This window comes from Cavia porcellus, unplaced genomic scaffold (genome assembly GCF_034190915.1).
Source record: "Cavia porcellus strain 051 isolate PalLab524CR breed Dunkin Hartley unplaced genomic scaffold, mCavPor4.1 scaffold_15, whole genome shotgun sequence".
NCBI classification, from domain to species: domain Eukaryota; kingdom Metazoa; phylum Chordata; class Mammalia; order Rodentia; family Caviidae; genus Cavia; species Cavia porcellus.
The window spans coordinates 4,585,138-4,612,197 of record NW_026947498.1 but is presented as its reverse complement, the minus strand read 5'-3'; the positions used below and the strand labels follow the sequence as shown (position 1 = coordinate 4,612,197).

At 50.0% G+C, this 27,060-nt stretch overlaps 1 protein-coding gene across 7 annotated transcripts in view; it reads right to left on the bottom strand.

The window, feature by feature from the left end:
* Dop1b (DOP1 leucine zipper like protein B) overlaps positions 1-22,352 on the bottom strand; it is a 74,778-nt gene extending 52,426 nt beyond the window's left edge. For 2 of the 7 annotated variants that reach the window (XR_001199899.3, XR_010039271.1), the window contains exons 1-4: positions 22,126-22,352; positions 19,570-19,740; positions 2,120-2,301; positions 1,699-1,869 (exon numbers count right to left, since the gene is read on the bottom strand). Coding sequence is in view for 4 of the 7 variants with exons in the window: in XM_063224470.1 (XP_063080540.1) it covers positions 1,699-1,869; positions 2,120-2,301; positions 19,570-19,707 (491 nt within the window). In the remaining 3 variants the exon portion in view is untranslated. Of the gene's footprint in view, positions 1-1,698; positions 1,870-2,119; positions 2,302-11,544; positions 11,684-19,569; positions 19,741-20,433; positions 20,491-22,125 lie in introns of those variants that run through there. The other 5 variants (XM_063224470.1, XM_063224472.1, XM_003463976.5 and 2 more) reach the window with 5 other exon arrangements.
* Positions 22,353-27,060: the final 4,708 nt, after the last annotated feature.

Here is a 27,060-nt window from a genome sequence, read left to right as displayed (position 1 = left end):
ACATGGTCATGCGTCAGGTGATGGAAGCCCCCGCTCACAGCTGCACACACATATCCACAGGTCCACACTCATGTCTGTTTCTGGAACAGGAAATGGAGCAGAACTGCTAGAGGAGCCTGGGTGGGGAGATGGGAGTTAGAGGGTACAGTGTGGTCCTCCAGCTGCCTCCTGCATCACCCCGCCCACCTCTGACCCGCGCCCTGGTTTCGATGCCAATGGAAGGCACCCTCTGTCCCCAAGGCCTCTTGTTCTGCCTACCACTCCCGCTCTGCCCACACCAGGGCAACATGGCGAGTGCTGCGTAATCAGAAGGAACCTCCAGCTGAGTCCCTATCACTGTGGAGGGCTCTCAAAGCAGCCCCTATAGCAGTGGTCAATCACCAGGGCCGTCTCCCAGGCTTGTTACCACACTGCACTCAAGTCCAGACCTGTTTCTGTGGCAGAGGGACTGAATCCAGGAGCTCACACATACGAAGAAGTGCTGTACTGTTGAGCTACATCCCCGGTCATTTTTAATTTAGATTGGGACGGGATCTCACTAGTTCCCCAGGCTGGCTTTGAACTTGCAATCCTCTTGCCTCAGTCTCCTATGTAATTGTGATAATAGACCTATACCGTGGTGCCTGGTTTAGAACTGAGTTCGGTATAATTCTCCAAGGAAAGGCAATGTGTATACTCAATAGTGTGAAAGTTTAAATGGACTTGCACTTTCCCTCACACCCTGTGTGAGCTGGGCGTGGCTCTACATGGCTGTAATCTGGCCAAGGCAGCAGGATTGCTAGGAATTTGAGTCTGGGGTACAAAGCCCAGCCTGAACTATACAGTGAGACTTTCCAAAAAACACAACAAAACAGCAAACAAACACAGAAACAAACAAACTGAAACAAAACCAAACCCCTGCATGAACTTTTGTGCACAGGAGTTTTACAGGTTCTCCAGGTACTGCTGAAATGTGTCAAGATACTGCCTTTCTAGGCTGCGCCTTTATCAACCTGGCTTCACTTTCTTATTCAGAAGCCAAAAGTGCCAGGGATATGGCTCAGTGGCACAGTGAGTGCCTGCCTGGCAAGTGTGAGATTGGGTTCAGTTTCCAGTACGAACCAACGAACAAAAAAAGGCCAAGAGACAAGGGCTCCTAAAATCTGACCCGCATGGGTGGGGCTGGCTCCAGGCCACTGTGATGAGCTCCCACTTTGCACTCTCACCTGCAAGTGGGGGAAACCCTTAGAGTGTGGAGATTTGGTGGCCTAGGAGCAGGATGCAAACAGATTGTGCCCCTAGAAGCTTGCAGGCTCCCAGCTGTGACCTTGGATAACTTGGGGACAGCCGGACCCAGTGGGAACCTGCACTGTGGCCCCTTTATAATTAGTCCCTTTCTCCAGGTAAAGCATCTGACAGCTGTAGGCTTGGCACTCCTCCTCTGGCTAGGCAAAGTGGGGAGGTTAGGGAGAACACACATTTAAAGCTGTACACAGATAATCCCAGCACTCCCAGCACTTGGGAGGCTGAGGCCAGAGGGTCACTGAATCCGAGGTCAGTCTGGGCTACACAGAGAGCTCCAGGCCCGCCTGAATTGTGTATAAAGACTCTGTCTCAAAAAGTCACAGCCGTGAGTGGAGTAGGGACCTCGGAGAAGCTCGGGACATCTGCTGCCTCTGCACCTGCCCCACTCCTGGAAGAGGTGGAAAGGCCCGTCACCTGTCGTAGATCTCGGAGCCCTCCTCCAGGCCGGGCAGCAGGCCCACGAGGAAGGCCTGGAGGCTGGGGAGGAGCAGCTTCTGCAGCGGGAGGAAGTACTTCTCATACAGGCCGAGGAGCACAGGCCGCACCGACATCGCCGCGTTTGCCAGGAGGGGAAACAACCCACAGCTGTGGGGAGAGGAAAGGGAGCTCATGAGGGGTGGGGGCTGCACCTCGGTGCTGGGTTTGTTTTACTCCTGCCCTTGTAATATGGGAACAGACCTGGGGCCTGACACATGCCACGCAAGTGCTCTGTCCCCACCACACCCCACCTGGCCAGAAAGGCTGTGGTGCCCGCCCCCACGCTGCCAGTGTTTGTCATCTTCTGAGCCAAGGAACTGAAAAGGGAGTGTGCCTGAGCACGGAGGAGCAGCCACACCTGTACAGAAACAAGTCCCTGGCCAGCCATTTGGTCCCCACAATCTTGAAGATGATCTCATAGGTCTCCAGAGCTTTCAAGTGCACGCCACTGGGCAGGGCCGGATGCAGACACTGTGCCAGCCTCTTGCTGATGAGCAGTCGGCGAGGCAGCAGGGAGTACTTCAGGTTGCTCTGCAGCGCCTGTAGGATGGGAGAGGACCTCAGCAGAGACCAGGGAGACCCTGGTGGCTGTGTGAGACGGACAGAGCGTCTGTGCAGGGAGGGCCAGGGAGAGCCTCGGGGAAGGAGGCCTCTTGCCCAGTGTAAGAGGTTGGCACCAAGCAGCTGTCACCATCAGGCCAGCTGCTGGGCCCCACCTCTATCTCAGGAAACTGCCAGAGCACGGGGCCTGGAGTGGCAGCTGCCTGTCCCCAGGCAGGCGTGGAGCACGTGCCATCGCAGCCCCGATGTCTGCCCAGGGAGACACATAGGCCAGAGCTATCCCACCGTTCTCCTGGCTCAGCTGCCCAGCTTGGTGGCCCTGAGTGGGCTCAGCAACACGGGGGAGATACGGCCTGGCACCATCTGCAGGTGGTGAGAGGGATCCAACTGCACAGGATGTCACCAGGACACTGGGACGGAACAGCAAAGTCCCCACAAGGCTCCTGTAAGCAGGACGCATGACCTGTTTGTGGGAAGCACGGCTAGGTGCTTGCTGGACCCAAGTCACATGTCCAGAACTATCCCTTGTGGCACCGAATGGCGGCAGCAGAGGCTATGATAGGAAGATGTTAGCACCCTGGTCCTGCAGCTCATCACTGGCATCACTGGCATCACTGGCTCATCTGCTCTAAGCAGAGCACATGCCAGCGTTGTGGGAGACAGGACACAGGAGGGAGCTGAATCCTTCCAGGCCATGCCCCAGTGACCCCCTTTCTGCCAGGCCCCACAGTGAGTCAGCCATGGGTCTCATAATCCAATTACCTGCCAGACATGTGAGGCTCTGTGGGTCCCTATAGGTATGAACCGCAACACCAGGCTTCTGGAAAGCTCCAAAGGCTTCCACAGCATGGCTCCTGCCTGCTCCATTCCTTAACACCCTGGCGTCTGGCCCGGCACAGAACAATCTGGGGCTCCCACCTGCCCTTGTCTGTCCCTCACCTGGACGCTCTTCCTCGCACCAGGCTCACTCTGCTCAGGGGCAGAGCTGTCCCTCAGCACCTGAGGGCAGGGACGCCCTTACTCATCTCTACTGTTCTCAGCTGCCGGCTGTACTCAGGGCGTAACACTCTCAATGGGAAGCGCTCCCTGTGCCCAAAGGGCAGGGACAGCTTTCCTCTTCCAAACAGAAACAGTTCGAGCCCCTGACACACGTGCAGGTTAGAGGGAGGTGGAGTGAGGGAAAGCAAACAGTGTTTTTATCAGAGCCCGTGGTGCAAGTGAACACACACATCAGACAAAACTGCACCTTTACAAATTAGGTGTGACTTGAGATCATCAGGAGACACTTTCAAACTTTACTCATGGAGGGCAAATTACCTTACAATGAAGGGAAAGCCAGTGGGAGAATCTGAACAATCTGCTGATAAATGAAGAAAGCAACCCGTGGCCCTGACATCTGGGCCAAACATCACAAGCTGGAATCCAGGGTGAGAACCAGGGGCAGGTGCTGCAGACAGGGTGTGGCCGGGGCAGTGAGCAGGAGAGAAAGGACACATCTTTTTTTTTTTTGGTCTTTTTCCTTTTTATCGGTACCGGGATTGAACTCACGACTGCCTGCTTGCAAGGCAGGCGCTTATGCCACTGAGCTAAATCCCCAGCCCGAAAGGACACATCTTATCAGGGACATTTTCAAACACAGAGGAGAGCAGGGATGCAGCCCAGGTAACCATCATGCAGCTTCTTTGAGCATCAATGCCAGCTGGCCCTCCAAAAATGATTTCTGCAACAGGGGCCCTCAGTGATGGGTGTCCTCCACTGGGCAAGCTAGGAGGGTGAGAGCTGTCCTTTCCTGGGATAGCTGTGGGGAGTCTGTTTTTGCATATCTGGGAATGGAACCCAGAGGCACTCTGTCACTGAACTACGTCCCCAGGCCTTTTTACTTTCTTTATCCTGAGATGGAGTCTTGTAAAGTTACTCAGGTTGGCCTCAGCCTGAGCAGCTGTGGTCACGGGTGTGCAGCACCACGGCTTGGAACAGCTATTTTTGGACAAGACGGTCTGCTCTTTGTCAATGTCTACTGAATCTCATTTTTGCATTGAGGACCTCTGCCATTTGCAGGAGGGCTGTCAAGTCCTCCCTGGGGAGGGCATTTGGGGTTTGTGAATGTCTGCAGTGTGCAGGAGGCTGGATCTCTTTACCCGTGCCCTGCCCTCTGACCCCAGCATGGCAATGTAACAGACAAGATGAGTGACCCATGAGTCACTTCCGGTACAGGCTTTGCAAGCCGGCTCAAAGCTTGGCAGGCCATTTTCCCTGCCTCTACATCATGAACCAAGGGAGCCTCTCCAAGCCTGGGTCCCCAAAACCAGACCCAGAAGTGCACTGAGCCAGAGACACGTCATGTCATAGAAGTCACCCGGAGGTGAGGTCACCTATTCTGATGGATGTGCCTTCTTGAGGCAAATGCAGGGAAAGGGCAGAGAGCTGAGGGCTGCAAGAGACCATGGGACATGTGGAGCTCCAACTGTGCCAGCTGTTGCCTCCCGTGCACCTGGGATAGGGTGTAAGGTTCGAATGAGGCTCGGTGGAAGAGTTGGTGGCAGTGGTGAAGCAGCAGACTGCACCTGTGCTTGGGGATAGGGGCGCCGTGAAACTATACCCCTGTGTGCCCCCTTCCTATGACAGTGCTGATGACACCTCTGTGCATAGATGAAGGGAAGTGGTTACTGCAGGCTGGGGATGCTGAGGCACCAAGAGCCCAGGCACACGACACCAGTCTGACCACACGGAGGGTGAAGGAGTCATAGAGGGGCTGGGGACAAAGGAGGAGTTGGCCCCTGCCAGGCCCCAGTGGGCGGCGAGGGGAGGAGCAGCGGGGTGTTTCTCAGATGGTGGCTGACTTTTCTTAGTCAAAAGGCTGAAGGGATTTAGTGATTTATTCCTTCCCCTGGCCCGTGCTAAACACTCAGAGCTTCGGCCAGGTGTGGGGTGTGCACCTGTGATCCCAGCACTCCCGGAAGCTGAGGTAGGAGGATTGCAAGTCCCAGCCCAGCCGGTACCTTAGTGACTTGGTGAAAAGTCCACCTTCCAGGCTGTCCCACTGGAAAACACAGCAACAGCTCCTGCCCAGTCGGATCTCGGTGATTTTCCTCCCCAGGTTCAAACAGGGTTTGAGGCTCTCTCCTCAGACCCTGCACCCTCTCAAGAGCTGCCAGGCTGGGCCTTGGCACGGGAGGACTGCGCTAGCTTCATCTGGTCTTTCCCTTTCCAACCTCTGCCTGGGCACTTTGGTTAGCTGGCCAGACAAACCCAGCAAGCACTTCCAGAGAGTTTTGTGGCTTAGGTGTAGATTTTCAGAAACTTCAGAAGCCCAGATTGCCTAAATGTGGTAATGTCGGTCTGTAATCCCAGTGCTGGGGAGGCTGAGGCAGGAAGATTGCCTGGAGCTCAAAACCAGCAACACTGTTTCAAAACAAAAACTAGAAAAAAAAAAATCCCAAATTGGTTGGCTATTAAGCTTAATATACACAGTTCATGAGAAATGTTCCACCACTATAGAATAAATATCTTAGAGAAACAGACGACCTGAGGAGAAATGGCCATGCTTTTTAGAATCACTTTTTAAGTGCTACATGGAATGAAAAGCTGTGATTACACAGGAAATTAAACTGCTTTACTTACTGTATTCAGAAGCTATGTACCATTCTAAAAGCCTTCCTGGAACACTAATTAAGATATAATTACAACACTTTTGACCTCATTACATTCACAGGCTCTGCAGGTTGACCTTAAATAAAATAACAGGGGCCAGTGTGTAGCTTGGTGGTAGAGTGGGTGTTCAGACTGAGCAAGGTCCAGGTCAGAGCCACAGCATCAATAAATACACAGCAACAAAGTGTGAGAATAAGAGCTAGGGACGTAGCTCAGTGGCAAGCACCTGCCTGGCAAGTACAAGGTCCTGAATTCGATTCCTGATACAAAAAAAAAAAAAAAAAAAAAAAAAGTGCAGGAATAAAATGTAAGTTTGTGAAAAAAATCAGCCCCCCCCCCCCAAACAAAACAGAAAACACACTCAAACTACACCTCAGCCTCATTTCTAGAGACCAGGAAGATCTCACTTTGTTCACCCAAGGAAAAGCATCAGACTCCACTTCCTGCAGCACCACACGACCTAACAAACATCCCAGACCCTCACACTGCCCTGGGTGCTGTGCGGGAAACCCCAAAGGTTCTGCCTACAACACAGAGAGTAACTGACATGCTTGAAGAGCGCTGAAGCAGTACATATGAAAAATGTTTAATAAATGACACCCTAGAGCCAGGAGCTGGAGATACAAGTACCTGCCTGGCAAGCACAATGTCCTGAGATCGATTCCTAGCACCAAAGCAAAAGACAATCTAACACACAGGTGAAGAGTAGCAAGAGTCACACTTGACATTTAAAACGTTTTCTGCAGCCCATAGAATAAAATTTTTTAAATGTTTCCTTTTGAAGTTACTGCAAGAGACAGCCCAAATCTACTTTAAAGAAAAAAATGAGACAGGCTCTTAACCAGGCTGGCCTTGAACTTGTAGGGACCCTCCTGCCTCAACCTTCCCAGTACCAGGCCTATTAGCCCAAGCTCACTCTTCCAGGGTGGTAAATGTCTGTCTGCAAAGGACTGTGAGTGACTGGAAAGCATGTCCTGCCACGGGCATAGAACTGCATGCTGGTGAAGAGATGTGGCTGTTTCCCTGCAGAAAGCTGGCATCTCTGTCTAGAAGCTCCTGCGAGGCTCCACAGGGCGAGTGGTACCCACTTCAATACCCAGCCTATCTTTGCCAAGGGACATGGCCAGTGCCCTTTAGACAGAAAGGAACAGGCCTGGGGCCGAGGAGGAGGGCTGAAGCCATGCCTCACCTGTCCCTTGGGACTCAGGGCTAGGGGGTTACGAGCTGAGAACAGGTGTGGCAGTGGCACCCTGGAGCCAGGAAGTGTGGCTCCCTGGCACTGTGCCTTTGCCTCTGTTGACGCTGCTCCAACTGCTGTGTTAGCAAGGAGCATCCTCCTCAGAAAGGGTACCACGTAGCTGGCCTGGTATACTCTTCTTGCCCGAACCCACTGGGCTGTGCAGCCTGTACCTCCACCCTGTCCCTGACCCTGTCCCTGCTCCAGCAGGGCATGAGGAGCATTAAAATGCTGTCTGTGTTCTTAAAATCCTGAGCAGCAGCTTCTGTCCCAGCCTTGCTTGACTTCCTCCAGGTCTGCTTCACCTGCAGATCCATGTGTCGGATCACCCTGTCAGGGACCTGAGGCTGCACGCTGGGCATGAGAGCTTTTCGGCTTGGGATGGAAGTGCAGGCCAGAGTGCAACAGGCCCCATCGGCATTACAAGCTGGGGGACAAAGGGCAAGGCCGAAGCCAGGGACAGCATTGTGGGAGGCTTGGCAGTCTGGGAGCGCCGGGTTTCAGTTCTCCAGGTGGCCAGGCTGGCAAGGGGAGCTCTGCACACCCAGCTCAGAAGCTACCTCAGGGACAGTGCCAAAGAACACAGGGCACAGGCACCCACCCTCACACACAGACACATTCAGCCTGCTCACGCACGTGCACGTATGCTGCACACACACCACACATACATGCACCACGCCCACATAACACAAATGTACACACCTCATATATGGACATGCATACCTCATGCGTGCACACATATCACATCCAACAGTTTGAATGGAGACTGCACCCCCAAAAGCTGAAGGTGCTCAGAAGTAGGCTGTGGAGGGGGACCATCAAAGGTGCTGGAGGTAACGGGGTGGGTGCTGGCTAGGGGCAGGCCCCTGAGGGCAGGTCCTGGCAGGGTGTGCCTCCTCGCTGCGCCTCCCTTCTTTCTTTTTCTCTGTGTTTGAGCCAAAGTAAAGCTTCCCTCCTTTACAGCTGCCTGGTCAAGTGGGTGTGAGCCTACAATCACTGAGATCCAGGACATATTTGGGGAGAACCAGCTCCCAAGCCCTGAACCTGGGACCAGCCAGGAAGTGCTACCTTCAGTTCTTCTTGCATAAAATCCAGCAGGTTTTTGATAGGCTGGCCTAGCTTCAGGGCAGCCTAAAGAATGACAGATACAAAAAGTCTTCACTATTAAAACCTCCTGGCCACAGGATCTGTTGGTGGCCTGCTCTCACTCTGCAGAGTAAAACAAGTAATCTTTTCCTATTGTCTTAGTTGCTTTTCTTGTTGCTGAGACAAAACACCTGATACACAAAGTTAAATGAAGAAAAGTTTATTTAGCTTAGTTTGTAGTCCAGAATCAGCTGGCTCCAAAGCACAGTGGCACGGCAGAAAGGCATTAAAGAAGAGAAACAGTTCATAGTGGAGAGAAGGTAGCAAAGCAAGCAAGGGACCTTTCTGCCCTTTTTATACCCTACATAGACTTCTTCTAGGGTTAGGGTGGTGCAAACCAACCAGTGGACTGACTCAGTAATCACCTACCCTAATCCCAGTATCACACACTCTAGTTGCAGCCTCCTCTGAAAAAGCCCCACCTATGACCACATGAGACTTGGGGGACATCTAGGCACAAGCCAAAACACCTTCCTTTAATAAATGTAAAACCTTGCTACTTTTTTTTTTTACCTGTCTTGCCCAATTCTTTGATTAGGACACAATAACCTAGAAACAATCCCTGCAAAGAGTTTACAACTCTCCCCAGTATCCCAGTAAAACCTGTATTGTGGGAGGCTGAGCCAGGAGGACTGTAAGTCTGAGCCCAGCTTGAGTGAATAATGACTTAGAAGATCCTAGCTTGAAATAAAACAAAAAGGGCGGGGGATGTAGCTCTGCAAAGACCCAGGTTCAACCTACAGTGCCATTAAAAAAAAAAAATCCTTTACAAAACTTGTCTCACTGTAAGTCCCGAACTCGCTTCGGTACTAAAAGTTCTGACAGAATTCAAAGTTCCTCAAACTTACATTCCTCAGAACAGGGCCAGATAGGCCTGCTCTATCTCACCCGCCCCAAGTTCTCTGGAGCTGCACATGTGATCCTGGGGCAGGCAGGTAGGCTCTAGACCAGCTGCCCCAACCAAGCTCAGGACACAGCCACCAGAGCACCCAGGGGACCCTGGCACATGGGATCCTTCACCTGGGATACACATGGGCGGCCACTGCGAAGCTCTTGTGGCAAGTAATGGCCAGGCAGCTGGCATACAGAATGTGAGCAGGGCTCCTCAGGGAAGTAGAGAGTACAGCTCTCTACCGTCACATGGTGCTCAGACCCATCTTATCTGAGGTGACCCATGGTGCCGTTTCGTGCTTTTCCCATGTATCCATGTCCCAGGAAGCCACTAGTGACGGGGTGCAAGGATCACAGGAGTGGATTTGAGGGCAGGTGGAAGTCAGACAGAAGATCAGGGAGTGGCAAAGCTGGCTAGGGAAGCAGACATGATTGTTAAATTCCAACAGCCAGGACGCATGCGCAGTCCCACACGTGGACTTCTCGCAAGACTGCCAGGTTGGCATTAGGTCTGGGGGACCTAATTCAGCCTGAGGTGTGGCATCCCTACACCATCTCTCAGGACCTGTATGTGGAAGTTCTCGTGGGTTTCCCCGGAATTTGGACACTACAAAAGATCAGGGATACTATGTGACTTCTTGATGGGAGCTCGCCCCACTTCCTCCAGGGTGTGTTTTTATTCCTCTTTCCTCTTTTACTTGGTCAAGCTTGCTCTGCAAAGTCAGTTTATCCCTCAGTCTTCACTTCTACTTTCTCAAATAAGCATGGCCACTGCTTTTGTGCTTATTTTGTTCACTTCTTTGTTAAAGATGAGAACTAGAATCTAACTCCAGAAGGAGAGGCTTGCAACCCAGAAGCCGGTAATGTTTAGTTGGTGAGCCAGATTCTGGTAAAACAGTCCCGGAACCCTCAGAACAGAACAAGCACAGGCCCGTATCCAGGTGTGGGAAGGCCACAGCCTCCTGAGTTTGGAATAAAACTGCAACTGCTCAGTGAAAGCCCCCAGCCTGGGCAAGCAGCCTCTCCAACCAGGGGGGTAGGGGCTGGACGTGGCGCAGGTATCCTGTGTCTCCCAAGAACGCACAAGTGCCCTTTATTGTCAGCAGATAGGCAACATTGGCATGAGGGGTCGAGGAACCAGACTCTGGTTCCCATGGGCCAGCGTGGTTCTGGGCCAAGGACTGCGTTAGGACACATCTAGAGGCACAGACATCCCCTAACTATGAAAGGTTTAAAGAAAAACAATAGGCAGGGTAGGGCATGGTGGTGCACACTTGTATCCCAGCCCTCGGGAGGCAGAGGCAGGATGATGCTCAAGAGTCCAAGACCTGCCTGGGCTACACAGGGATGGACAGGTTCCGCATGTAAGAGTCAGTGTTGCGCCTGCCCAACATGGCGCAGGACTCGAGAGCAACAGTGCATCCCTCCAATACTGACTTCTGCATTCTTCTTCCAAGCACCAACTGAACTTCCTGCTTTTCACGCACGCACGCATTGCCCCAATCAGCTGTTAATATATCATTCTGTCAGCCCCTTAACCTCCACCAACCTAATAAAAGCCTATTGCTTCTTTGCCTGCCTTCGAGGGAACTTGTACTCTTCTGTAAGCCTTTGATTTCCACAGTACAAGCCTTTTCTTGTTTCTTGCCTTTGTTTTGCCACTGCATCAAAGAAAACCTATCACATAGTGAGCTTAAGGCCAGCCTGTGCTACACAGGGAGACCCTGTCTCAAACAAAACAGACCAAAACCACCACCAAGCGTGGTGGTGCACACCCATGATCCCAGCATTGGGGAAGCTAATGCAGGAGGATCAGAGAGCTCTAGCCCACCATGGACTACTTAGTGACACCCTGTATCAAAAAAAAAAAAGGAAGGAAGGAAGGATGGCTATTACTGCTATCACACCAAAATCTAGGGCTGTGGTTCTCAGGTTCTCCACTGGGACAGTTTTGACCTTAAGACATCTAGCAAGGTCTGGGGACCCTTCTGGCACGCAGGCTGGGGCTGGGGTGACACCAGCATGTTGTGGACTGAGTCAGGTGGCTCCTGAACACCCTACGTGAGTTACATAGCAGCCCTGCACCCCAGGCATCCACTGGGCTGAGGCTGAGACCCCAGTCCACAGGAGCACATTTCTGCCTGGGATTTATGAAAAGGGCTCCACAACACCCCAAAAGGACTAATGTCTTTTGCCTCTATGTTGCCAAGAAAGTTGGTTTCTAATCTGTCTTTTCCTGTGTCGGCTTCAGATGTCAGCCATAGACTCAGTAATTAAATTTTTATAAAAGTACATACATGAGCCAAAAACAAAACAAATATCCAGTGTTGGTTCCTTCATAAGTCTTTGTACTGGATTTCCTTTCCAGAAGCTGCCACAGCCTTCCTGCCACCTCGAGGTTGAGAGGAGGTCGGGTGCCCAAGTCTAAATTAATCCCTGCCAAAGAAAACACAAGGAGTGGAATCAGGTCCTGCAGGGAGGTTGGGCCAGGCCATCTGCTCCTGGGCCACTATGGCCTGGAAAACCTTAGCATGGCAGAGCTAGGGCTTAGTAGACAGCAGGCTCCAGATCCAAGCCCCAGCCACAAAATCAAAACCAAACAAAATGAAACACGCCTGTAATCCCAGCACCCAGTAGGATGAGGCAGGATGATTACTGTGAGTTTGAGGCCAGAGCTACACAGTGAGTGTAAGTCGAGCCAGAACTCTTTCTTAAAAAAACCCAAACAAAACTATACCTCACTATGTATGCTTTTATATAGCACTGGATCTTGGATTTCTTTGTTATAGAAGCTAATGCTACTGTAACTAGTATACTGGTGGTATCATCATTTAATATTTTCAGAAAATATTAGCAAAGTATTAGAAATAAAACTCCACAGGTGCAGGATCCATGGATGCTGTGTCTATCTGAAAAACTCAGAAATAAATTCACTAAGATAATCAGTTTCCAAATTTCCTATTGAACTTTCTTTTTGTTTTGAGTCAGGGTCTTACTAAGTCATTAAGTTGTTCAGGTTGGATTTCAGCTTGTGACTCTCCTGCTTCAGCCTCTTGGAGTGCTAGGATTTTAGGGTAACCACCAAGCCTGGCTAACAATGAAGATTCTTACAGATATATTTGTGCCATAAAATAAATCTGCAGTGTTCATGCTGTCTGTCTAATCATATGAAATGCAAAAGTCACCAGGAGGTGCTTTCCTGCTCCCCCAAACAGGCTGATGTGGTGAGCCCAACCATAGCAGGTGTTAGGAATCCAGAGGGACCCTGAGGGACTGGGCTCTTCCACACACAATGGGTGCCTGTGTAAGGCGCTCCAACCACTTTGGCATGTGGTTTGGCAGTTTTTTTAAAAAAATTAAACACATATTCATTGGAAGCAACCCAAATGTCCATTACAGGGAAATGGATAAACAAATGCTGCACAGCTATGGCTCTGAAGTGGGCAGGCTGAGAAAGGAAAGAACTGACCTTTTAAAAGAGCTGCAATTGCAATATCAGATGGTTAAAGCTGCTCCAGGTTGTTCACAGCTGCACACCCCACACCTGTCAGTTTCCCCTCCGGGTGCAATACACTCAAATCCCTTAAAGATGCTATGAATCCCAAATGGAACCTTCTTTGCTGTGAGACAGGCTCTCCCTGTGTCTGCCGGTACCGGTGAACCTCCGAGAGCTTTCAGTGATACAAACAGCCCACTGTAGCATGTGTGCTACCACACTGGGCCTGGGCTCACTATTAGCCCAGGCTGGCCTCACACTCATGGCAATTCCCTTCCTTTAGGATCCCCCTGCCCTAGGATCTCTTTGTTATAGGCAGCTGAGTTAATTGGAAATATTAAAGGCAGTCAGACAGGTCTGGGCCCTGGAAGGAGCCAGTGCAGATCAGATACTTTGTGACCTTGAAGGAGACAAATACCACAGCTGTGAGCCAGACCTCAGGACAAAAGATCAAACAAATACACCCACATTCTAAGGACTGCTATTCTGAATAGGTCTCCATCACCCCGAGGAAGCCAGGAGTCACCATCCCAACCCCCAGAGGCAAAGGCCCTGCTCTGTATTCTTCCTGGCTGGCCACAGTTCCTCCCACCTCATGTCTCCCTGTGAGTTTCCATCTTCCTCCACGGCCGCACCTCAAGGCTGTACTCTCTAAAAATCCCTGGAAAAAGAAGGTCCTTAACAACCCCCTCAGGATCCCTTGTGTCTCTCTCTGACAGAAGCCTTCTTTCTCTCAATGAATATATTCTGCTCTTTACCTCTGTTGTTCCTAAAATTCATCCTTCGATTTTAGAGAATACGAACTCCTACTGGACATCTAGTAGGTTGGGAGTTTCTTTTCCCTATATTATTATGTGCTGGAATTACAGGTGTGCGCCACCATACCTAGTTTAAAATTTAACTTCCTTGATAAGATAAGAGCAGGAGGTTAGGTGCAGCACCAGCACTGGGGAGGCTGAGGCGGGAGGATTGCTGTAAGTTCAAGGCCAGCCTGGACTGGGTAGTTATGGGGAGGGGGAGAACCTGACTAAGAAAAAGAAACAAAGACCACTTTTAGGCAAAATATTTTAGATCAGAGCCGGGTGTGGCTGAGGCAGGAGGATCGTCAGCCTGGGCTACAAAGTGAGCTCAAGGCCAGCCTGAATTGCACAGCAAAACCCCATCTCAAAAAGACAAAAAAAAAGAAAAAAAAAAAAAAAAGAATATATATATATATATATATATATATATATATATATATATTAGATCACCCATCTTTCAAGGATGCCTCTAAGGCAAGGCAAATGGCACACACCTATAACCCCAGTGAAGGATTCATGCCCTAGTACAAATTACTGTACAGTTATGCCAGAAGGCCAAAGTGGGGACACTTACCACTTCCTGTTTCTTCTTCAGCCCTAATTGCAACTCCTCTTCCTGTTTGCACGCACAGAGAATTCCAATTGGTGCCTCGTGAGTCATCAATATCGGCCCCATGTGCTACTTCTAGTCAGAGTTCATACAACCCTCTGCTCTCTATATCTGGTCAAAGGAGGCAGCCCAGCCGCCATGGGTTGTTTGCTCCTTTCCATGTCCTCAACTCAATAAACCTGTTCATTTTGTGCTTTTTGCTTTTCTACGTGCCAGAATACTCTAATATCCAGCACTCTGGAGGCTGAGGCAGGATGATCACTGAAAATTCAAGGCCAGCCCTGGGCTACACAGTGAGTTCAAGGTCAGACTGCACTATATAGGGAGACCCTGTCTCAAAAAACCGAACAGAATGGGGCTGGGGATTTAGCTCAGCGGCATAAGCGCCTGCCTTGCAAGCAGGCAGTCGTGAGTTCGATCCCTGGTACCAATAAAAACGAAAAAGACAAAAAAAAAAAAAAAAAAAAAACCCCCGAACAGAAAAAAGGGTACCGCCCAAATGCCCACGGACCACAATTTACCTTCTCTTGCACCTGCCATCTGTGTACTGTGTGTACTTCCTAACTCTGCCTAGGAGTTTTTGTTTATGCCTCTCACTGATGCATCCTGAAATTCTTTTCCTGAGCTGAGCAAGGACTTACTTGGTGGACCAAGTTGAGGTCCCCATTTCTTCTTCTGGGAACTTCCTGATCCCTGTCTGGTGACAGAGCTTACTCGGCAAGAATGCAGAATCAATATCTACAACAACTTGATAACTCTCAAAGTAGCTTTGGTGACTGAAAGAGGACAGCGCAGACTGAGAGAAAGAGAATTCAGACAACACAAACTAAGCTACAGCAGAGTGAGGCAGGAGATTAGGGCAAGGCCAATTGGCCAGGCACCTGGACGGGACCTGTCAATCACAGAGATCTGGGACACATGCTCAAGAAAACAACTCTCAAGGCCTAACCCTGGGACCAATCAGGCAATGTAATCAGCCCTTTTGGTGTGAAATCAAGCAGGTTTTTGGTAGGACAGTGTTATGGCTTTGTCTAGATGTCCCCCCAAAGTCTCATGCAGCCATAGGTGGGGCTGTTTCAGAGGTGGCTGGATCTAGAGTGTGTGTCGCTAGGGTTAAGGGGGACCGATTACTAAATTAGTTCACTATGGGTTCCACACCACTGAGCCTGACAGCCTACGCAGATTGTAATAGTAGAAGACAGAAGTAGCTACTGTCCCTTGTCACTTGCTTTTTGCTGTCTTCTGCCTGCTAGAGATTGTTCTCCTGGATACCCCACTGCCATGTCATCCTGCCCTGGAGACAGCCAACTATGCACTGAAACCTCTACACACTGTGAGCTAAATAGATCTTTCCTCTTCTAACTTTGAATGTTGGGAATTTTGTCTCAGCAATTGAGAAAAGTAACTAAGACAGCCCAGATCTGCAGTCAGAATGGAATACAAAAGGCACCACCATTAACCTCCTGGCCACTGCACCCTCTCTGGCCCATATTCATTCCACAAAGCATACCTCTTTCCTCCTTTAACAGATGGAAAGCATCACTACCTTTGTGTGTATCTTGTCCAATTCTTTGTCCCATATAACAAGATCCTGGCAAGTGCCCACAGCCCCCCAGAATCCCGTAACACCCAGAGGCAGATATGTGGGTGCTAGAGATGGGAAGAGACAGAGTGGTTACAAACGGCTGTGCAGAACCTTCGGGGAAGGACACACCTCCTTATCATGATTGTGGTGAGGATTCATAGAAGCAAAACTCATTCAGTGACAAACTTTAAACATGTCGCTATAACTAAACACAAATAAAAGGGGAAAAAGACCATTTTCAAAACATAAATAAATGAAAATGCTTACATTTGGTTCAGGTATAAGCTTAATGTTGATACTCATGTTTAAACAGTTTCCTTGATTGAAAACAGTCAAGTTTAACTTAGTTTCTTCCTTTTTTTGGTCTCACTATGCTCTTCAGGCTGGCCCTGAACTGATGGTGGTTCTCCTGCCTCTGCCTCCTGTATGCTGAGATTACAGGTGTGCGCTACCAGGCTCAGCTAATTTAGTTCCTCCTGTATGAGTCCCTCGGGCTGCTGTTACCAAATACCTCTAATTATGTGGCTTAAACCACTGGCCACAGTGATTCTCACAGGACAATGGGTGAGGTCTGTCTGTGAGCAAGGTAACAGCTAGGCAGGTCCCCTTGTGGGCTTGCTTGTGCTGGGTCCTCACACAACACGAGAAGAGCAGGGGAGCAGGATCTCTCTCCTTCCCTCTTCCTGTAAGGCACAGCCCTATCAGATCAGGCACTATGGCTCATTTAACCCAAATTACCCAGCAACCCTTTCTTCAGATGAAGACTCAAGTGTCATACAAATTTGGGGGAGGGGTGTGGCTGAATACTGGGGAGTCATGCGCACCAGGCCTGCAGTGAACTCTCCAGCCTCCTACCGCTCTCAGCAGAATTTATGTGATGTATGCAGCTCACAGATCCTTTGCTTTATCCATAAACTCAATTCTGCTAGATGAGCTTTTGTCCTTAGACTGTGGAGGGATCATTCATCTTTCCAACCCTGGACTGTTTCCATTCTTCCAGCATACTGGAAAGAAAGAACTGGCCAAAACACTCTTACTCCAATACAAAATAATATTCTAGCCCTAACCTAGTCACAAATTACCACAAAGTGTGGCAGACTTTTCTTGGCAAGGAGAAATGTTCTCTTCTTTTCCAGACATGGTCTCACTATATAGCCTAGGCTGGTGGCAAACTCATGGTGATCCTCCTGCTTCAGCCTCCCCAGTGCTGGGATTAAGGCCTGGCAACAAATGCTCTTTGCAAAAGCACTACCTCAGCCCTGCAGCATGACAGTGGCTCACATTGAGGCTGTGACCAAACCTGCATCAGAAATGCCTTGGTAGAGCCTCAGTTCCCTGAGTCCCTGGGGTGGCATTACCCGACCGTCGGTCCAGCCTCACAACAGTAGGACTTGGGAAGCCTGCAGGCTCTTGGGTCTGGGAGTCAGGCTGACATCTTATTTGCTGCAGCTTTGAATTCTGGTGCTAAGGACGTGGGATGCTGCCAGAGTCAAATGGATCCTATGCTGGCCGTTCTACTTCCCTTACTTCCCGGCACAGGATCTACCCAACATCCAGAGAAGACAGTCAGCAATTATAGCAGTGCCCATCCTGTGTGGCTTCGTTGCAGAGGGCAATTCGGGCCACAGCTTCCCACCATGACCTCAACACTGCTGCCCTGAATATCCGACGTCACAGGCAGCACAGGTCATGGAAAGTGGCTGAAGTAAGAGCCCTGAAGGGGAGGCCTCCCAGGGTGGAGTTCTTCGAGGGGGAAGATGACAGAGCCGGGGGTCCTGCAGCTGAGGCAGACCTCCCACTGCCCCACTCTGGGTCCCTTTCTGAGACAGGGTTTCGTTATGCAGCCCAGGCTGGCATCGGGCGAACGTCGGGAAGATTGGGTTGGTAGAAGGCACAGAATAGAGGGATCCTGGAAGCAGCCTGTCTGTCCCTCAGCAAAGGGATGGATAAAGAAAGTGTGTTCACCCATCAGGAAGCACTGCTCTGCATACAGAAGGGTAACTTGAATCATTTGTAAGAAAATGGACATAGCTTGAGACCACAATGTCAAGTGAAATCAGTCAACACACAAGCTTAACTATCACGTGGTTCCTCTTATATGAGAGGCCCAAAGTATAAATAGACTGAAAAGAAAAATAAAAGATGCCAGGAAACAGGGAAGATAGATCTTTGGCAAAAAGGAAGGGGAACAAAGGAGGAGGGAAGGAGGAGAGGGACATAAAAGTAACTCAAATGTGTTAAACCAGTTGTGGTGGGGCATGCCTGTCATCTCAGCACTCAGGGGACTAAGGCAGGAGATCAGCCTGGGCTACATAGTTTAAGGTCACCCTAAACTACATAGCAAGATCCTGTCTCAGAAAACCTAAAAACCAAAGCGAAACAACAAACTTTGTGGGGTTTTGTTTGTTTTCAGACAAGGTCTTGCTATATAGTCCAGGCTGGCCTCGAACTTGTGCAGATCCTCCTGCCTCAGTCTCCCAAATACTTGTGTCCTATCTTAAAGACCTGAGAACACATCTGTCCACTCAGCCAGCATGTGGCCTTGACATTCATGTGTTGTAAACATGCCCTGCAAGAGAAGAGCAGTTTCTGGACCCTGTGCTGTACTAACCGCCCACTTTCCTGGGGCTGATGGGCACAGATTATTAAGGCTCAGAACCACTCCCCTACCACATCCTGATGGGCAGTGGGCCAGTCACTCTGCTCACATAGCCTCCCCTGGAGGGCAATGCGAGTCTGTCTGTCTCTTTGTGAAAAGGTGACCAGACTTTCCTGGTGGGCCCGACCTGTGACCCAACTACAATCAGAGCTGGACACCTCCACCTCCTGCCCTGTGCTCAGTTTCAAAGTCAGGTGTCCACCAGCCCTCGCAGAGTCATGCGGCCCTTTCTAGTGCAGGTGTCCTCCACCAATGGCACAGTGGCCATTCGAGTGCTTGGCAGGGACTCTGTTATCCTCCCTGGGGGTAGGACAGGCATGTCTACTGTCCCACCTCTAAGTCACAGTGGAGCTCAAAGTTGCCCATGTGGTCCTCTTGCGTCACCCTAAACCTGCTTTTCCTTATCCAAACACGCATGTGTGCATGTAACTCTGCACACAGACACCTATATCTGCACTTGCACTAGTGTGGGGCAGGATTCAGTATTTATCTCACTCTTCTAGGAGCGTATGCAGTTAAAGAATGACTCTACAAAATAGGAGAAAATGCAGCAAAGATCCTAACCATGCATAATGAACAATCTTTGAATAACCGAGCTTATAGTTATAATTTTGTCTTATGGAGACATAACTATTGTTGCAATGAAGTTCCTTTAATTATATCAGCACTGTATCATTTTGAAAGAGCTACAAGGAGGCATACACACTGTTTAAGGAATGGGGGAACTCTCAGGGACCATGCTATGGGTGGTTTTCTTTTTCCATATATTCATTGTCTCTCTTTTTTCTTTTCTTCTTTCTTTCTTTCTTTTTTTTTTTTTGGTCTTTTTGAGACAAGGTCTCTCTATGCAGTTCAGGCTGACCTTGAGTTCACTCTGTAGCCCAGGCTAGTCTGGAACGTGCAACCATCCTCCTGTCTCAGCCTCCCCAGCGCTGGGATCACAGGCATGAGCCACCATGCCTGGCTTTTTTTTTTTCTTTAAGACAGTCCCACTCTGTATCCCTGGATGGCCTCAAATTTATGGTGATCCTTCCGCTTCAGCTTCCCAGGTACTGAGATTACAGGCATGTTTTCCAACACACACAGCTTGTATTTTCTGTTTGTTAAAATCACCACAAATTCCTTAAAATAAGATGTGTCCCCAGCTCCAAAAAAGTAGACCCCCCTCATACCTTGTTGAGTTTGCCTAGTGAAGATATGAGATCTGCCCATTCGCTGGAGGACTCAAAATTTCGTAAAGCCTTTTCAATCCCTGAAGAGTAACTTCTGTATCTGTAGTCATTTAACAGGTCCTGTTCTTCGGGATCCATCTTACATTCTCACAGTGCAGAAAGTATCTGAAACTGTGAAGCCAACCATCAGCAAATAAGGGACACAAATCCTCCCCAGCCCATAGCTGCCCACTGCCCGGTGGTAGCTTTGATTACAGATGGCCCGTATGCCACAGGGCATTTAAAAAAAACCCAAGGACAACATCTTGATCTGAATGGTCTACTCAGCAAGTCAATCCTCTACAATTAACCTAGGAAACTGGAAAAATCCTATCAGATGATTGGTTGTGTGTGTGGGGCAACCATTAGAAAAAACAAAAACCTGTAACGCTAGCACTTTGGGAGGCTGAGGCAGGAGGATCCCAAATTTAAGCCCAACCTAGGCAATTTAGCAAGAACCCACAGCAAAAAAATAAATAAGTAATGGGGCAGAGGAAGTGTGGTTCGGTGTGAAGGTCTCAACTCTCTGTATTACAAAATGAAACAGAACAACCCTAAGGAGAAGTTGGTATACCCAAGCAGTTTGTAGCTGTTCTGTGTTACCCTCACCCCAAGGAATGTCTGGGCCCCAAATCCAGCCTAACAGCTGCAGCACCCCAGGGCTCCAGTCTGTTTAAGTGCTAAGCACTGCAAAGTGAGGCTGACTGGAATCACAGTCTCAGGAATGCGTGATCTTGATCACTGAGGCACATACGGGGACTGGAGTGGATAGGATGAAGTCACAGACCTACTTGGGCAAGGACAGAATGAGGAAGCCCAACACACCTGGCAGAGGACTCCTCCGTGTGCCGTGGTGTGGGTGGCTGGCATTACCAGGAAGAGCTGTGTAGAGATAAGGTGTGTATATAGGGGGAGGAGTGGTGGACATGCCACAGGGCCAAGCAGGGAGCCCAAAGAGTACTTCAATGTCGTCAGTGGCCACAGAAACAAAGTACTGGTTAGGGAAATGGCACAGGGAAAACTGGGTGTGGTGGCGCACACCTGTGATCCCAGCACCGAAGAGGCTGAGGCAGGAGGCTTGCATGGATTACACAGTGAGTTCAAGACCGGTTTGAGATACATGGTGAGACCCTAAGAAAAAGATGTTTTTAACTAATAAAAAACAAAAACAAAAACAAAAACACCAAAACCAAAACTCAGCATAGGTGAGAATTTGGAAATAGTCATTTAGGCAAATATGAGGTATCAGCAGGCTATGTCAGTCTTCTTTGTGGCTTGGTATAAAGTTCATTTATGCACACATTTATCTCAGGCAAGAAACAGGAGTCCAGGGCTGGGTATTTGGCTCAGCGGCTTAAGTGCCTGCCTTGCAAGCTTGCAGCCGTGAGTTCGATCCTCGGTACCGCTTAAAAAAAAAAAAAAAAAAGAAACAAAGAAAGAAACAGGAGTCCTAGGAGAGGAGGCTATCTAGAATCACACCATTCAGAAAATTGCCTTGGTCCCTCACCAGCATTTGGCAGAACCCGGATTCGGGGTCTTCTTGGTAAGAAGCTCCATTATATGAGTGGGAAAAGGGGTACTCTAGGCTTTCTGGAGCTCTTTCCCTGGCGCACCCGCCTCTATCCAGGACAGCTCAGGAGGATTCTCTGCTAAACTGAGCTCTCCAGACAATTCCAAGCAAAGCAGAGTGGTTGTTTAAACAAGGGGAGCCCACTGGATCTGTTCACCAGCACACTGGAAATGGAATCGCAGGACCTCGCCTTAGCTATGCATCATTTCCTAGCAAACTTATCTGCCAGACCAGAGCAGCTCCCTGAAAACAGCTTCCATGCAGGAACTAGGGGGTCACAAACTACAAAGAGCCGCCCCGCCAAGGCAGCAACCCCCAGGTGAGGTTCTTGGGCCGCAGCACATAAACACTCGCCACTTGAGGCCTGTTGGAAACGGCGGGACACAATATTCTGAATTTGGCTTTTTAGAGTGGTTTATAAATTACAATAGAAAAATAATTAAGGCTGTCAGTTAAGAGCAGGCTTTCAGGGTGGGAGTGTCCCCAACACTTTACCTCCCCCACAAAAAAAGGAGTCTAAAAGGTGTCCCTGGGTGTGGCGTGGCTGTCCTCAAGGAAGCGCAGCTAAGACAGAGGGACCCGCAGGCCAGGCCAGGCCAGGCCAGGCGCAGGACCAGGCCGGCGGGGAACGCGCACCGGACTCTGAGCCCCGCTCCAGAGACTGTCGGGGACGCGGGGTCCTTGGCCCCAGGAAGCCCTGGGCTCCCAAAAAATCTCGCGGGCGGACAGAGACAGCCTCCAAACCCGCCGCAGAGAAGACCCTACACCTGCCAGGCCAAAGCCACGCGTCCTCCTCCTCCGCCGCCGCCGCCGCCGCCGGGCGCCAGAGAGCTGGAGGCCACGCGCCCGGGGGAGAGACGCCGCGTGCGGACCCGGGGAGGGGACGCCGGACCGGGGACCGGGGTTTTGGGTATGAGCGCCGGCCGGCAGGCGCGGCCACGACTTACCCCGGCGACCGCGGTGCCTGAGGGTTCCCTCACGTGCGGCGCGGCGGTGCCTGAAGGCTGCAGGGAAACCAGCCTGAGGGGGGCTATGACGAAGGGGGCGACCGCAAAGGCAGCGCGGCGCCGGAGCCCCAGCGACTGCCGTTTCGGGGGCGGGGCCTCAGGGCGGGGCCTCGTCTCCTGGAAGCAGGAGCGCAGCGAGGCCGTGGCCGGCTTTAGAGCGCAGGGGTGGGGCGGAGGGCGGGACCTCCACTAGTGGGCGGGGCTTCGCGAAGCCAGTGTTCGTCAGCGCGAATGGACTCGGAGCCCGAGAAGTGGGCGTCTCATGGCGACAGAGCTACGCCGAGGTGGCGCGAAGCCGTCTGCGCCGAAGGGAATTTAGGTCAGTGCCACGAAGAACCGCCCACCCTCCTACAGTCATCCGCGTTACCGCGGAGGAGACCCCCTAAGGCCCAAGAAATGTGCCCGGCTTACCGCATTTTTCCATGGGGCCCCACCGAAACTGTGCCCGCGGGAGGAGCAAGAGGACGAAGCCTTCCGGGCTGGGGCGACGGCAGGCTGGGGACCCTGGTTAAAGTGAACACGCGCCCGCAGGCTCAGCTTTTCCTAAAGGGCCTGTGATGTCGATCCTCTCTGAGCTCCTTATGCAGGTATAGGGTCAGGATGGAGGACTTGATGTCAGCTCCAGGGACTGTTGTTTCCAGGCCCGTCTTCAGCTTTTGCTGACCCACCGAGCCTGGGCTGATAGCTGCTGGCCCGGCAAGAAGCGCCCTGGGCATGGGCCCTAGCCTGGCTGCACCAGCGGCGCTGCCCGTCAGCTCAGACAGTGCCAAGGGTCAAGGTCGGAACTTCTGCGGTTGCCTCTCCCGAAGCCCCCAGTCTCCCAGAGAATTTTTAGATCTGGGTATCTCTGAGGTTAGGCCTTGTGGGTGAGGAGACGGGGAGGAAGAATGTTTGGCAACTGTGCGTGTGCGTGTGTGTCTGGAAAAGGGTGCATAGTTTTATCAGATTCCAAAGTGGACCAATCGCCTCTACCAAAACACCATGAATAATTTAATCGTTGGGACCCCTATCCTGGCCAGGCTGCTGACTTGGATTCTGTTTCCACTTGGCATATACCAAGTGCCCCAGATGTAGATCTTTATAATGATCAGGTCAGGAAAGGTCTTAAAATAGAAGCAGAGGAAAACAAAAAGATTGAGCCACACGTAGCAGGGCAAAAACAGTTTTATTTCATGAAAATCGATTTCCTAATAAAGAGGTGATAAACTCTGTTTTTACATAGCTGGCAGGAAAAAAATGCAAAAGTTTGTCAAACAAGTGACTCTTGAAGTTTTCAAGTCTCAACAACTCACCGTGCCCTGAACTAACAGAGATGGAAGAGCCACTTAGCACTCTACATGCTGGTGTATGTTTATAATTCCAGCACTTGTGGAGGCTGAGGCAGGAGGATCACAAGTTTGAATTCAGCCTGGACAACTTAGCAAGAACCTGTCTCATAATAAAGACCTGGGGGTGGTGCTCAGTGGTGAAGTGCTTAGCAGTTAAATCTTCAGTACTAAGAATAAAAGGATAAAATCTACTTAGCTGGGAAAAAAAAAAAAAAGATAAAATCACCTTAGCTATCTGTGCTCATCTGTTAAAGACCCATAAGGGAAATGGGTTCCTTACACAGTAATAAACTACAGCATTTCAAATTTAATATAAGCCCCAACATTAATCCTTTACCCTCTTGACAATAAAGAAATTATATGCCCAAGCCCACCATGTTTACTACACAAGCATCAATCCAGAAAAACATCACAGAAAAGCTGATGTAGAAGGGACTACAGGTGCCATCTGAGACCTAAAAATATATAGCCTACACGATGATCCTTTAAAATACATTGCATTTAAACCATACTTGAAGCTGGGCATAGTGGAACATAACTGAGATCCCAGCTACACAAGAGGCTGAAGCAGAATTGCAAGTTGGCAGCCAGCCTGAGCAATTTAGCAAATTAGTGAGAACCTGCTTCAAAATAAGAGGACTGGGGTATAGCCACCTGATTCAATCACCAGCAACAAAAAACAAAAGTCATACTTTGCTTCTGTATGGAAGAATTTACCCAGGCTAACTTGGGGAATCTAGTGACCAGATAGCTTACAAATCACCTAGATTAAATGCATCAGCTCTATTACTTTTGGAACCAGGAATCAAATTCACAACTGCGTGCTTGCAAGGCAGGCACTTATGCCGCTGAGCTAAATGCCAGCCCTGGACCCTATTACTTTCTATACCAAGAGTTACCCATGGTCTTCACAGTCTTAGCAGAAGTAGATGTACCCAGCACCAGGTGCCAAAGAACTCTGCAGACAGTTCTAGGTGTCGGCCCAGCTCTTAACCCTTAGATTTGTGATCTTGAACAAGTTAATTAAACTCTGAGCCTGTATTTCTTCATTTGAAAAATGATAGTGATACCAACCTCAAAGGAGTATTGTGAGAATTAGGTAAAACCATGTTAGGGACAGCAAACATGACATATATCCCAGGATGCCACTGGTTCTTGATTCATGATTTTGCTTTCCTTTTGATTCATAGTATTACCTATTATTATTTTCTCTACAGTATACTATGAAGCATGTTAATGAATTCTGTTGGTTAGATTCATTTTTGCTTAAGCATTAACCACTCAATTTAACCATCTTTTCTGTCCTGGAACCACATGGCTAATACCCACTATCGGGTCCTGACCTAGATCCTGGATCTCCCAAACAAGTGTACGGCGGAGGGGTTTAAATAAAATGAGACAAACTATATGATTTTAGGACTGCAGGAGGGTCAAAACCCTTTAGCTGAGATTGAGACTTCGAGGGCTAAGACAGACTCCTCTGGACCGCCCACTTTACTAGGTCCAACGAGGGTTGGGAGAACTGAGGCAAGCGCAGGCAATGAGCAGGACCTTTGGAGTCACTTTAAGGACGTCTCCAAGTAATGAGTCAAGTCAATTCAGTAGAACTAGCTTACCGTGAGACATGGTAGGAGTGAGACTGGGAATAATTCCTGCAGCTGCATTCTCTATCTACTTAATTGATGTTTGAGCCAAGCGTCTACAGCTGTGGCCTTATCTTGCCCTTTGAGGTGTCTCTGGCCTCACAGGCCACTACAGGCCTCAGCCAGGACCAGTGACTCATAGAGGTTCACTTACTATGAATCAGCTCCCATGGGCAGGCAAGGGGCGGAGGACTAGGACAGACTCACAGATAAACAGGAAGCCAATTGGTTAAATTTAAATCCTGCTCAGAGCCACTGCATAGTGATCTTCAACAACCCACAGTTTAAGAAGGAGGGGTTTATTTTGGTTGACAGTTTTGGGGTTTTTTTTTGTACTGGGATCAAACTCATGACCATGCACTTGCAAGGCAGGTGTCAATGCCGCTGAGCTAAATCCCCTGGTTGACAGTTTTTAGTTTCCTGTCCATGGCCAGCTGGCACCAAGGCAGAAAGAGCTTAGTGGAGGAGAGCTGCTCACCCCATGGCTGCCAGGAAGCAAGAGAAGGGAGGACCAGGGAGGGAGGTACAGTATAGTACAGTGCAACATATTTTTCAGGCCACACCCCTGACTGACCATGTCCTGGGAGCCCAGGACTCACCTCTTCTAATCAGACCCAGCCTCTTAACAGCATATTCAGGTACTAATCTATTAGTCTGTTAATCCACAGATAAGAGCAGCACCCCATGATCCACTCATCTTCCAAAGCTCCACTCCAAACACATATGACCTTGGGGGACATTCTAGATTGAAGTCTTAACGTGGGGGAGGCTTCCCTTTGGTCGGCCTCCTGTGGCTGTGGCCAGGCTCCTTCTGCTCCACAATGGATGGTACTGATCACTCTCAGTACTGGCTCTGACTCAGTCCAGCCAGTCCTTTCCTTATGTACCTTCTAAGTGCGTTAAATGATGATCCAAAAGTGTCAAGGGGAGATTGATTGGCTACAGACCAATGAGGAAATAGAAAAAGGGTAGGTGGTGACTTCCTGTGGCTGATTTCCGTCCCTGACATAAGTAAAGCTTGCAACCCACTCCAATCCCCCAGTCAGTGGATGCCATCAGCAAGACTCGGAGACTGGCTGCAAGGGAGACCAGACTGTGACAGTCGGGAAACGTCCAGAAGCCATTACAATGTCATAGGAGCTGTGGCCTGAGCTGAATAGGGGCTGAAGTCAGGCAAGATGACGCGAGCTGGTAATCCCAGCACTCTGGGAGGCTGAGGCAGGAGGATCAAAGGTTGGAGCCCAGCCCAAACAATTTAGTGATTTAGCAAGACCCTGTCTCAAAACAACAACAAGGACTGGGGCCGTAGCTCAGAGAGAAAACTCCCAGGAATGCAGAAAAGGGCCGGGGTGGGGCTGGAAGGAAGCTGTGTGCAGTCCAGGTGGGGTCCCACCTTCTCCCCCACTCAACTGGAGGGAAAGTGACATGAAGGTGACAAATAAATTGACCTTGGAGGTGTTGTGGAGGACAGAGAAGTAAGACAGCTGCTTCCTGGGAGGTACCAGAAGAGACAGCATTGCCTGCTTGGTGCCGGTCCGAAATAAGTTAAGCTCTGAGCATTTCCAGGAAGAGAAATGCAGTGTCTCCTGGGTCCGAGAGGCTGTGTTGGGAGACAGGCTGCAGCTGTGCTGTGCTCGCCAGCATGCTGCCGGTGCTCAGTCTGTGCTGTGAGCCGCTTTGACAGACTCAGTGACTCTGGTTAATTAGCAATTTTCCCTCCATTGCATTCTTTCCATTGTGCATCTGCTGCGTTTCTGTAGTCCTGTTTGGTAAGGTATGTGCCTGTTCAAGTCCCAACTCCCTGACAAACTCATTCAAGGACATTTCTTCTCTTTCATAAAATCTTCTGAATAGCTAACTTATGGAAGCAGCCTGAGTGTCCATCAGTGGATGAACTGGTTAAA